Genomic DNA, 13,417 nt, shown 5'->3' on the forward strand with positions numbered 1-13,417 from the left:
GCTATCTATTTTGTTTATTTCTGTATCCCCAATGCCTGGAACAATGCCTGACACCTACTAGATACTTACTAAAATGATTTATTGAATGAATCAATCTGTCTTCTTCGCATTCACTGCCATGGATGTAGTCCAAACCTTCATGATCTCTTTGGAAAGTCACGTACACAGTTCCTGAACTAGTCTGCCTGCCTCTAGTGACTCCAGCTCCTGTTACCTTCTTTCCAATCCATCTTATAAACTGCCTGCCACAAGTTCAACTGTGAACATTCTAAAAAAAAGACCCCAAATTTTCCCTGGCCCTTCATAATATAGCCCCAGTTTACCAGTTTGCCTCTTCTCCTGTCATTTCTTCACTCTTAAAATTGCCTACTTTCATGACCTTCAAACACACATACTTTTTTAAAAATTTCAAATTCCAACTGTTCGATGAGGTAATAAATCAAAACAAAACGAAACAAAAATGTGTTTTGTGACCCAGGGTGTAGTCTATCTTCGTGAATGTTCCGTGAGAGATTAAGAAAAATAAATACCCTGCTGTTGTTGGATGAAGTAGTCTGTAGATGTCAATTAAATCCAGTTGACTGATGGCGCTGATGAGTTCAACTATGTCCTTACTGATTTTCTGCCTGTTGGATCTGTCCATTTCCAATAAGCGGGTGCTGAGGTCTCTAAATCTAACAGTGGATTCATCTATGTGTCCTTGCTCTTCTATTGGTTTTTGCCTCATGTATTTTAATGCTCTGTTGTTGATGCTCTGGTTTTAATTGAGCATTTTATAATTCCATTTTCTCCCTTCTCTCTTAGCATATCAACTGTATATATATTTTTAAATTTTGTTAGTTACCTTCCAGTTTGCAATATACATTTACAACTATCTAAGTCCACGTTTAAACACTATACTGTTTCATGGGCAGTACAGCGATCTTATAAGAGTCTATTCCCAATTTCTGCCTCCCATCATTGCTGCCATTCATTTTACTTATCCATATGCTATAAACATTAAAAAATTGTAGCTATTGGGGCGCCTGGGTGGCACAGCGGTTAAGCGTCTGCCTTCGGCTCAGGGCGTGATCCCGGCGTTATGGGATCGAGCCCCACATCAGACTCCTCTGCTATGAGCCTGCTTCTTCCTCTCCCACTCCCCCTGCTTGTGTTCCCTCTCTTGCTGGCTGTCTCTATCTCTGTCAAATAAATAAATAAAATCTTTAAAAAAATTTGTAGCTATTATTCTGAACAAAGTCATCTTCTAGATAAACTAAAAATTTTTTAAAAGATTTTATTTTACCTTCATCTGTTTGTTTTCCAATGCTCTTCCTTTATCCAAGTTTCTAACCCATACCATTTCCTTCCCCTTGAAGAACTTTTAGCCTTTATTGTAAGGCAGGTCTCCTGGCAACAAATTTCTTCAGTTTTTGCTGAGAGACTCTTCTTCTTTCAAAGGATAATTGTGCTGGATAATATCCTCCACCGGTGAATTTTTTCTTTCAGATTCTTAAATATCTACACTCAGTTCCTGCTTGCATGGTTTCTGATGAGAAATCCAATATAATTCTTATCCATGTTCCTTTATAGAAAAGGTGTTTCTGGGGCACCGGGGAGGCACAGTCTCGAGTGACCAATTTTTGATTTTGGCTCAAGTCCTGATCTCAGAGTCGTGAGATCAAGCCCTGCATCAGGCTCCGCGCTCAGCACAGAGTCTGCCTGGGACTCTCTCCCTCTCACTTGTGCTCTCTCACTCTAAAAACAAACAAAAAAAATCTTAAAAAAAAAAAAGGGATTTTTTTCCCCTAGCTTCTTTCAAGATTTTTTTGTCCTTGTTTTCTGCAGTTTACATATGATATGCTTAGGTGTAGATCTTTTTGGTATTTATCATGCTTGCTCTTTTCTATGCTTCCTGGACCCGTGGCTTGGTGTCCATCATTAATTTTGCAAAATAGCCATTCTTATTTCAAATCTCTCTTCTGTTCTACTCCTGGTATTCCCATTATACCTATGTTATAGCTTATATAATTGCCTGACAGTTGTTAGTTTTTTTTTCCTATTTGCATTTCAGTTTGGAAAGTTTTTACTGACATATTTTCAAGCTCACTGATCTTTCTTCAGGCGTGTTCAGTCTGGTGATTAGTCCATCAAAGGCATCTCCATTTCTGTTAGGGTGTTTTATTTCTAGCATTTTTTTTTTTTAATTCTTAGAGTTTCCATCTCTCTACTTACATTACCCATCTGTTTTTGGATGTTGCCTTTTTCCACTAAAAACCCTTAGCAAATTGAGCACAGCTGTTTTAAATTATTGGTCTGATTAATTCAAACATTCTTGCCATACCCGTCTGATTCTGATGCTGGATTTCTCTTCAGATTGTATTTTTGGTGGCTTCCGAGTGGGTCAGTCAGTTAAGCAACTGACTCTTGACTTCCGCTCAGGTCATGATCTCAGGTGTGTGAGATAGAGCCCTCCATTGGGCTCTGTCTGCCCTAGGCATGGAGCCTACTTAAGATTCTCTTTTCCTCTGCCCCTCAACCCCCCTCTGAAACAGTAACAACAACAAAACAAACTGTGTTTTTGTTTTTATGTTTGTTTGCTTTTTCACTGTGCTTTGTAGTTTTTTGGATTGAAAGCCAGACATGATGTATCAGCTAAACAGGAACTGAGAAAATTAGGCTTTTAGTATAAGGTTTTATGTTGATCCAAGTACGAGCTAGGCTGCATTTAATGTTTGCTATAGTTGTGTAGGAGCCTTCAGTTTCCTCTCTTCCTTGTTTTCATTCTCCCCTGTTGTACTGTTTCCCTAAGAATACATTCTTGAAGAGTGTATCCTATCGCTCTCAAATTCCACCATGATGACACTGGATCCCCGTTTGATATAATGGATTCAGGAAGTATTGTATAATCTTATGATTCTAAATCTGCTTATACTTAACCTGAGTCCCTGGGCTGTGACCTTCAGAAGTGTATGTAAGCCCCTTTTCTCCTCCTCTTATGCAACATAAGGCTACAGGGGGCTAGAACTGTGTAACTGCCCTTGCCCCAGGTTGGATAAGGCTCTGGTAATGTAGTTTTCCTTAGAGGGCAGGCTTTTGTCATGGAAAATGATCCAGGTGTATTTCACAATAGTTACGTTCCCTTCCCCAGTCCTGCCTGAAACACAGGGGGTCCTGATCTCAATCCTGAGAACCTGACTGAGCTCCTGGGGATAAATCCTAGAGAGTGTAGGGCCTCCTCTGAGAGCGGGCCCGCAGGGGGTTTTAACTGTCAAGCTAGTTTACACTCAGCCTCCAGTAACTTGTCAAAGTTACCATGTCACTGTTCATATCAGTTACTGCTCCAGTAGCTTCTGCTCCCCATAAGCTCTCTCAACTACAATTCTGTCTTTCCAGTTTTTGCAGTAGTCTGTCCTGTGACCTCAATTCTCTGGTAGAACAAGAAAAGCCATCGATTTTCAGGCTGTTCAGCCTTTTTCTTTTCATGAGGATGGAGTGATGACTTCCAGGCTCTTCACATGTGGGAGCTGAAACGAGAAATTGCCTACAAACTCATTTTTAAAAGTCCTTTTCTCTAAAAGCTAGCCTGAAATCACCCTCTCTGAAGAGCCTTCCCAGACCTGTCTCTAAGAACGAAAAGCTCCTTCCTATATGCAACTACAAGTATTCCACATGCTGTCTCTTGGCTCTGTGACCGACTGGCTGGAGAACAGGCATTATGGTATAGCTTTTCAGTTCTAGCATACGGTATAAATCAGCGTCTATTGAAATGAAAGGAAAAATGAACTCGCTAATTAAAAACAAAGTACTACTTTTATTTGGCTCACTTCTCCATTTATTAGAATTACCACATTTGGAGAGGCACGAAGCACTTTAAGTTTTACATGACTACAAAGTTATCACAAATCCCAAACTTTTTAGCCAAGGATATTTCTCTTACTCCATTTAAAGAAAAAGCTTTCAAAACATTTGAGTTAGCTTGATACACAGAGACCCTGAATATATGGGAACTACATATTTTTAAACGCTTGCACTTCCTGTTCTAACAATGTCTCCTTTAAATGGAATCCAGCATAAAAGGGATTGAAATACGTAAGGTCATGATGCAAATGCTTTGGAGAGACAGTGAAATTAATCTGTACAACATCGTAAAAGCTGTCGTGTGCACAGAGCTTTGCAAGGGTTCACTGGGCCATCTGCGCCTCCATGGCTTGTGCTGTCCACTCTGGTGCCGTCTGACTAATCTTTTCCAGCAGGTTATTCACTTGGAAACAAAGGGACTGGATCTGTTTGTCCCACGTTGGCAGGGCTTCCCGTGCTACACAAAAGAAAGACAACATACACAGTTTAACATTATTCCATATATTCATAGCAAGTGTGAGGTAAAAGATAAACACAGCAGTATTCATTTTCAAACATCTATCCCAAAAATCTTGGCTAATAAATTAAACTAATTAAGCAATATTAAGGAAAGCACCCAAATTACTGGCACAAAGTACAAAACCAAAAAACACATCCACACAGATGCATGTTATTATTATTCATGAAAACAAAATAAAACCACCCAATCAAAGCACCTCAATCACAAAAACCACCACAATAAAAGCCTCACTGAACCCATCTCATCACGTCTCTTGATTGATAAGACTCTGCCACCTACTGGAGAAAGCAAATCTCTTTATATAGTCAAGGCTGTCTCTACTGGACTCTGAGGGATAAATAGTTTAATGTTTAAACAAAAAAACTCGACATGAAAACACCAGGATTTTCTCTGCACCAGCAATATGCAGTTAGAAATGATAAGCTTGGGGGAATATCCCATTCAAAACAGGCCCCAAATTTACAAAAATGGGCACAGAATTAATGGAAAAAAAAAACTTAAAAAAAATTTTTAATAAAGGACACAAAATAACTTGAGTAGACACAAACGACAGTCCCAGATGGAAAGATGCAATATTACAAAAAAAGGTCATTCCCTATTAATACATACATTTTTAAAAATTACAAAGATAATCCCCCGTTTTGCTTTCTCGACAGGACAAAATTATTAAAGTTAATATGAAAGAATTGATGTTTGAGAATAGTCAAGATGATTTTGAAAATTAAGAACAGTGGCAACACTGTAGTATATCTCTACAGTGGAATGAAGTACTGCTTCCACGCTGCAACATGAACGCAACCAGAAAGCACTCTGTGGAGTGAGACGAGTCAAAGGTCACGTAGTGCACAACTGCATTTCTATGAACAGGTGAACCCAGAGCTAAAATCCAGACTGGCGGCTGCCAGGGGCTGGAAGAAGGAGAGATGAGGAGCAACTGCTTAACAGGCACAAGATTTCCCTTTCGGAAGATGAAAATGTTTCGGAACGAGGTAGAGCTGGTGGTTGCACAACACTGTGAACCTACTAAACGCCACTGAACTGCTCGCTTTAAAATGGTTAATGTTATGTGAATTTCAACTCAATAAAAACATATAGCAGTGGAGGTGTAGGAGATGCTTTCCAACAGCAAAATTTACTATAAATTTGTTTATTACCATATTGTTACAGATCAGTGGAACCAAACAGATTCATACTGAAAGAGATCCAAACATGTATGTGGAACCTAATAACTGTCAAAGATCAGAAAGTATGTTTTACTTAATAAATAGTACTTATAAATTAGCAATCCATCTTAAAAAAGATAAACAACTAGACCATACCTTAAAATTATACACAAAAATGAACTGTAGACAGATTATATTTCTAAACATAAAATAAATAAAAATATTAGAGAAATTTTAGAAAGATAGTAGTTTTACCCCAAAGTGAATGAGACCTTTTAAAACAATACAGGAAACTAAAAAGCCATAAAATTAAAAATTGACATATTTGGCCGCATAAGAATTTTAAAATATGTTTATAGTACATATTGCCTTACTTCAGAAACACAACTGTCAGAATGGGAAAAATATTTGTAACACATATAACAAACAAGAGCTTAAGTTATCATTAAGCCCAAAGCTATAGCAAATTGATACGAGAGGTCTGAAGGAGAGGTGTAGGGGAAGAAAGGAAATAGACCAGAAAAACTAACATCAATTCACAGAGGAAGAATGCTAATGGCCAACACATGGGAAGATATTAAACTTTACTAGTGCCAAGGAAATACAAATTAAAAATAATGTAGTATTTCCTCCCCTTCTATTAGCAAAACATATAAAGGAATAATATACAGCTGTTCAACATTCATTCTCTCATATTGGTGAAAGTGTAAATACCTACACCTAGAAAGGCAAATATAAGTATTGTCTGCATAGAGATGGCAACTCAATCAATGGAAACAGATGAGATTACCAAGGGAAACAGTATAGAGTGAGGAAGAAAAGGCCGGGAGTAAGGCCTAAGCAACCGCAATATTTCTATTTAAAGGCACTATAGAATCTACAAAGATGACTGGAAGAATACGTGGAAAAGGAGGAGGGAAAGTAGGAGAATGGCGTGAAAGAGATAAAGGAATCAAGATGGTGTGGGTGGTGGGGATCAAAAAGAAGTGGAGGATCAATGCTACTCGATATGCTGAAAAGTCAAAATGAGGCCTGAAAGAAAAAGATCTTTGTTCAAATGGGAGAGACGCAAGTATGTTTAAATATTGATGGAAAGAAGCCAACAGAGCAAGAAAGAATGAAAACAGACAACATAACTGCTAATTTCAAGTTCCTAAAAAATTGTTTTTAAGAGGGAAGGACACCAGTCAGAGAAGGGATCTCAAAGCACAAGGAGAACTGGAAAGGGAGACAGAAACCGCCTCTGGTATAACACAGGGGAAGAAAAAGATAATCAAATGATATTTAAAATTCAGAAGTTTTATTAATCTGATCAAGAAGTTAATTTAATTTCACACGGATAGATTTTTTTTTTCTCTGTGAAATAGGAAACAAGGTTTGCTGCTGAGAGTGAAGGAGGAGAGAACTCCGAGATTTAAGAAAAGTGAAATCTAGAAATACCCATTGCAGTGTAGAAAAAAAGAGTGGATTAGAGAAATGTGTCAAGAATCCCAGGTACTGCTGAGAAGCCACGACTTTGAATTTGCAGTGGTTATCAATCTGTCTGGTGTTCTGACTCTTCTCCAGCAACATTTGTTAGCTACTCGAGTACAGGAATGAAAAAGATGGAGAATGGGTTCATTCCAGGTGAAGTTTTCCTGAACAGCTGAAACAAAAAGTTAACAAGAAAGTCATCCAGAGCACCTGTGAAACGGTAATTAAAATAATGATCAGGGCGCCTGGGTGGCTCAGTCGACTGAGTGACCAACTCTTGGTTTCAGCTCAGGGCATGATCTCAGGGTCCTGGGCCTGAGCCCTGTGTTGGGCTCTGCGCTCAGCGTGGAGTCTGCTAGAGATTCTCTCTCTCTCCCTTAGCTCCTCCCCTGCTCATGCTCTCTCTCTCTCACTCACTCTCTCTCTCACTCACTCTAAATTAAAAATAAATAAAATCTTAAAAAAAAAAAACATATAATGAATCATGGATGCCAAGCTGGATAAGAAGAGGAGTGAAGACAAAAAAGGGGTGGGCTGACTGGAAAAAAGTAAACATTAATGGACTGGAGGCTTGAAAGGAGTCAAGGAAGACTGAAGTAGAACTTAACTGACACAGACTGCTAGAAAGACTGGAAAAAGGTTCTGGTGAGAATGGGGTATTTCAAATTCAAATCTTACAAGTAGCATGGTTCCAGGTACAGCAAGGTCTGTGATGGAAATGAGGTAGGAACAGGGGTAACAGATAAGGTAATACACAAGAGTCAGGAGATGATGGACTTCTCTGTCTGCCACCGTGAGTTCAATGCGCTGCTGAAGAGGAAACCCAGTGGCATCTCTACATGCCTGACAAAACGGTATGTGGGAAGTGTCTGATGAGTCAGTGAATGAACTGGTATAATGATTCCAGTTTCAAATTTTTCCACAGCATAAAAAATGCTGCATTAAGTAGAGTCATGAGTGTAAGTTCATAAAAATTATTTTAAATTATTTATTTGGGAAATAAGTTCATTCCGGTAGTAGTATACTGGGTCAAAGGAAATTGTTCAACATGTCCTAATCATAAATATACAAGAGTTTCCTGCCATTTCATTATGACAGAAATAAGCAAAACCTCTTACTTTCAAAATGAACTATTCCATCAATCTGATCAATAAATCCATTCATACGTCCTTCTGTTATCATTTGTGATGCTATTTTTTCTGCCTGTAAAAAAAAATACAAAGAAACAATAAACTCTCACAAACTTTATCATATCTAACAGGTACTTACATATAAGAGAACTGAAATCTCTTGGTTTAGCTACCCACACATTTTCGGTATCTGTTCATCGGCCATTCATCACAAGATTAATCTTGTAAATCTGCCTATTTTAACCCCCAGTTCTTTCTGGGTATAATCGATTATTTTGAGTTAACTGGGATCTGTTTTACTTGTGATTTTGGGACAAGAATCTAGCACTTACCAATTTCTTCCTCTGCTTAAAACCAAACTAACAATTTTTCTTCTCACTGAGATCCACATCTCAAAAAAAAACTAAACAAACTAGTTTTTCTTTTTATTTCATTTAAATTTTCACAGTGTTTACCACCTAAAAAATTCTTCAAGAAAATAATATTTTGAAGGAGGAATGATGTTCAAATTTAAAAGGGAATTAAAAAGGGGCACCTGGCTCCCTCAGCTGGTAGAGCATGGGACTCTTGATCTTGGGGTTGAGTTTGGGCCCCGCACTGGGTGTAGTGATTACTTAAAAAAATAAAATCTTTTTAAAAAAATTACATAAATAAATAAAAATTAAAAGAATTTTAAAGACAATTAAAGGGGGGGGTGTGTGGGTGGCTCAATCTGTTGAGCGTCTGCCTTCGGCTCAGGTCATGATCTCGGGGTCCTGGGATTGAGTCCCACATCAGGCTTCCTGCTCAGTGGTGGCTCTGCTTCTCCCTCTCTCCCTCCCTTTGTGCTCTCCCTCTCTCTTTCTCAAATAAATAAATAAAATCCCTAAAAAAAATAAAGACATTAAAGGGAACCAAAAGGTCCTCTACCCAGCTCCTAAAGACATGTTTCATGTTTACTATGTGTAAGCAAACTGGCTTAGGACTTGGTCATTTTAGTAACTCTGACCATCTTCACAATCAATACTAAACAGACTGTACTACCATTTATTGTTAAATATATATTCACTTCCCTAAGTCTCAGCCTAAGAAGAAAGTATCTTTTAACGGGAACTTAAGCTTTGGTTTCCAAATTGTTTCATTTCCTGTACTGTGTATTGAATGTGTACAAGTAAAGGAACTGTGTGAGGAAATTCTAAATTAATTTAGATGTGACCCATTACTACATGACTTTAAGGTATGCAAGTCAGGTAAAAGTAAGCTCATTGCTTATTTTTACTCTTTTTTTTAAAAATTTTTTTATTTTTATTTATTCGACAGAGATAGAGACAGCCAGAAAGAGAGGGAACACAAGCAGGGGGAGTGGGAGAGGAAGAAGCAGGCTCATAGCAGAGGAGCCTGATGTGGGGCTCGATCCCATAACGCCGGGATCACGCCCTGAACCGAAGGCAGATGCTTAACCACTGTGCCACCCAGGTGCTCCACTTATTTTTACTCTTATTTAAAATTAAGAGAATGTTTTTAAATGATACCTGAAATACCCTCTAAATACTACTGGTACTTTTGTTGGTATTTGTACAGAGCCAACCAAACCCTTATCATAACTAAAAAGGAAATTAATTTCCTACTAACTCAGTCAAATTAAGATAAATCAAGCATAAAAGTCACAACAGAATAGCCTAGAGAATTACCACAGTTATTCTTTCAAACAGTTGAAATATTTAACCTTTGAGTCAATCTAGAGCAGAAAAAGAAATAAGGCATGTATCAAAATCTCAAGTTCATCAGAAATCAGAAAACACTATGACGTGGATTGAAACAGACATTAAACAAAGATTCTCACAAAATGGGTATCATAACCTGGAATCCCTTTAAGATTTTCATTCTAGGTCACTTTATCATAAAATACAGTTAAAAAAAAAAAACTAAGACAATTCCATTACAGTACTACTTTAACATTCAAATAGTTTATCTCCATTTTCCCGAGACTTTTTATGTGTATTTTTAATGCAGTTGCCAATATTTGTCAATTACATATTTTCTCATTACATCAATAATTTAGTTTCGTAACTTCTTTTTTATATATTGGAAACAAGAAAATACCTTAGCTGCAGGGATCTCTAAAAGAGCTCCAAGTTCTTCAAAGGTAATATTATTATATAATTTGCTTGCAGACAACAAATTATGTTCAATAACAGCTCTGTCCAAGATGCTAGAACCTTAAATAAATATAAATAAGACAGTTACAAGCTTGAAACTTGTTTTACACTTTTTTCTAAAAAAGATGTATTTATTTGAGCGAGAGTGAGTGGGCAGGAGGGGCAGAGGTAGGGGAGAGAGACTCTCAGGCAGACTCCATGCAGAGCCCAACGTGGAACACGATCTCTGGACCCTGAGATCACGACCTGATGCAAAACCGAGAGTCAGATGCTCAACCAACTGCGCCTCCCAGGTGCCTTTTGTTTTACACTTTTAAAAGACTCATCCTTATTTTTCTAAAAATTTTACACATGTAACAACTCATAATCATTTTCTTTATTCCTCTTACCAAATTGTAGAAGTAAGGAAAATGCCTTATTTGGTAGAGTTTGGATAATATATAACTAAATACAAATAACATATTTAGAAAATAAGTGATTGGCAAGTAGTTACTAACTGGCTGAACGGATTTAACCCTTTAGGTTTGGGGTTCTACTTCCTTAGGATAGCTATCAGAATCATTAACTTTACTCTTCTTGCTATTAGCACAAACTTTTATTAGCAAGAAGCAGCAAAACCAACATGTAACCTGTTCTGCAAGCTTGATAAAGTCAATACATGTACAGCTCAGCAGAAATACCTCTCTTCTTTTGGGCATTCCATAAGCACCTTACTGGGAGGCAAAGATGAGAAATGTCTGGGGGTAGGGCCAGCTAACCACGAGAGATCAGGTATAGCATCCTCCCTTAAGTGAAGTGACAAAAAGCCTGACGAAGTGCTGGACATAAGGCCCCATTCTGAAGGTGTCTGACTGCTAGGCTCACCCAATCCTTTTTTTTTTTTTTTAATTTCCAGTTTTATGGAGATATAATTGACATAATATTGTTGTTGTTTTTAATTTCAATGATTTTTTTCAAGTTTTTATTTAAATTCCAGTTAGTTATCATGGTGCTACATTAGTTTTAGGTATAGAATCTAATGATTCATCTCTTATATCCAACACCCAGTGCTCATCACAAGTGCCTTCCTTAATACCTATCACCCATTTAATGAATCTCCCTGCCCACCCAAAATTGACAAACTGATTTTAAAATTCATTCCACTGGGACTCAGAGGAGCCAAAACAATCTTGGGAGAAAAAAACAAAACAAAACAAAGTTGGAGGACTCACACGTCCCAATTTCAAAACTTGCTATAAAGATAGAGCAACTAAGACAGTGTGGTACTGGCATAAGGATAGGCACATAGAATAACGGAATAAAACTGAGACTCCAGAAATAAACTCTCACATTTATGGTCAAATGATTATCAACAAGGGTACCAAGATAATTCAATGGGGAACTTACAGACTCTTCAACAAATGGTGCTAGAACAATTGGATATCCACATGCAAAGAATAAAAGCGGGCCTTTACCTCACACCCTAAACAAAAACATGAACTCAAAATGAGTCAATTGTCTAAATGTAAGAGCTACAACTATAAAACTTACAGAAGAAAACAGAGCAAATCTTCATGACCTTGGATTAGGCAATGGTTGCTTAGATATGACACTGAAAGTACAAGCAACAAAAAGGAGAAACAGATACCCTGGACTTCATCAAAATTAAGAACTTCAGTGTTTCAAAGGATATGCTCAAGAAAGTGAAGAAACAACACACAGAATGGGAGAAAATATTTGCAAATCATCTGATAATGATCAGGTCTAGAATATATAAAGAATTCCTATAATTTAGTAATAAAAGGACAAGTAACCCAATTTAAAAACTGAAAAGGATCTGAACAGGCTTTTCTCTAAAGATATACAAATAGCCAATAAGTACATGAAAAGCTGTTCAGGGAAATGCAAATCAAAATGATGAGATACCCCTTCATACACTAGGATATCTAAATCAAAAAGACAGATAATAAATATGAGAGAAAATATGGCGAAATTAGAACCCGTACACACAGCTGGCAGGAAATGTAAAAAGGAGCAGCTGCTTTTAAATACAGTCTCGCAACTTTTCAAAAGACTAAACACAGAGTTATCGTATGTCCCACTCATTCCAGTCCTAGGTAAATACCCAAAAGAATTAAAAACCTGTGTTCATACAAAAATTTTTTACATGGAAGATGGTGGAGGAGTAGGAGACCGTAATTTCTTCTGGTCCCAGGAATTTAGCTACATAGCTATCAAGTCATTCCAAACAACTGTGAACTCAACCAGAGATCTAAGAAAAGAATAGCTACAACTCTACGAATAGAAAAGCGAACACTTTCTGCAAGGTAGGAGGTGCGGAGAGGTGAATCCGAGGTGATATATGGGAAGAAAGGCCGCAGGTGGAGCGTCTCCATCAGCCGGCTACCGGCGAGTGATAGAGCAGCAGAACACAAAACCAGAACTATTAGAAGTCTGCTCCAAAGCCAAAGAAATGTTGAAAAAGAAAACCAGAACTGGTGGCATCACAATTCCAGAGTTTAAGCTATATTACAAAGCTGTAATAATCAAGACAGTATGGTACTGGCACAAAAACAGACACAGCTCAATGTAACAGAATAGAGAACCCAGAAATGGACCCTCAACTCTATGGTCAACTAATCTTCGACAAAGCAGAAAGAGTATCCACTGGAGAAAAGAGTCTCTTCAACAAATGGTGTTGGGAAAATTGGACAGCCACATGCAGGAGAATGAAACGGGACCATTTCCTTTCACCATACACAAAAATAATCAAAATGGATGAAAGACCTAAATGTGAGACAGGAATCCATCAAAATCCTAGAGGAGAACACAGGCATCAAATGCTTCAACCTTGGCCACAGGAGCTTCTTGCTAGACACATCTCCAAAGGCAAGGCAAACAAAGGCAAAAATGAACCGCTGGGACTTCATCAAGATAAAAAGTTTTGCACAGCAAAGGAAACAGTTGACAAAACCAAAAGACAACCAACAGAATGGGAGAAGATATTTGCAAATGACGTATCAGATAAAGGGCTGGTACCCAAAATCTATAAAGAACTGATCCCGAACTCCACACCCAAAGAACAAATAATCCAATCAAGAAATGGGCAGAAGACGTGAACAGACATTTCTGCAAAGACGACACACAAATGGTCAACAGACACATGAAAAAGTG

At 37.8% G+C, this 13,417-nt stretch overlaps 1 protein-coding gene across 2 annotated transcripts in view; it reads right to left on the reverse strand.

Annotated features, from left to right (window-relative positions):
* Positions 1 to 3,773: 3,773 nt before the first annotated feature.
* The window catches only part of COPS4 (COP9 signalosome subunit 4), a 36,632-nt gene continuing 26,988 nt past the window's right edge, over positions 3,774 to 13,417 (reverse strand). Inside the window, exons 8-10 of one of the 2 annotated variants that reach the window (XM_002912466.4) lie at positions 10,209 to 10,324; positions 8,115 to 8,199; positions 3,774 to 4,297 (exon numbers count right to left, since the gene is read on the reverse strand). In XM_002912466.4, the coding sequence (XP_002912512.1) occupies positions 4,164 to 4,297; positions 8,115 to 8,199; positions 10,209 to 10,324 (335 nt within the window). In that variant the 3' untranslated portion in view covers positions 3,774 to 4,163. The remainder of the gene's footprint in view (positions 4,298 to 8,114; positions 8,200 to 10,208; positions 10,325 to 13,417) is intronic. The other variant, XM_011218765.3, reaches the window with a different exon arrangement.

Source organism: Ailuropoda melanoleuca, chromosome 11 (assembly GCF_002007445.2).
Source record: "Ailuropoda melanoleuca isolate Jingjing chromosome 11, ASM200744v2, whole genome shotgun sequence".
NCBI lineage: Eukaryota > Metazoa > Chordata > Mammalia > Carnivora > Ursidae > Ailuropoda > Ailuropoda melanoleuca.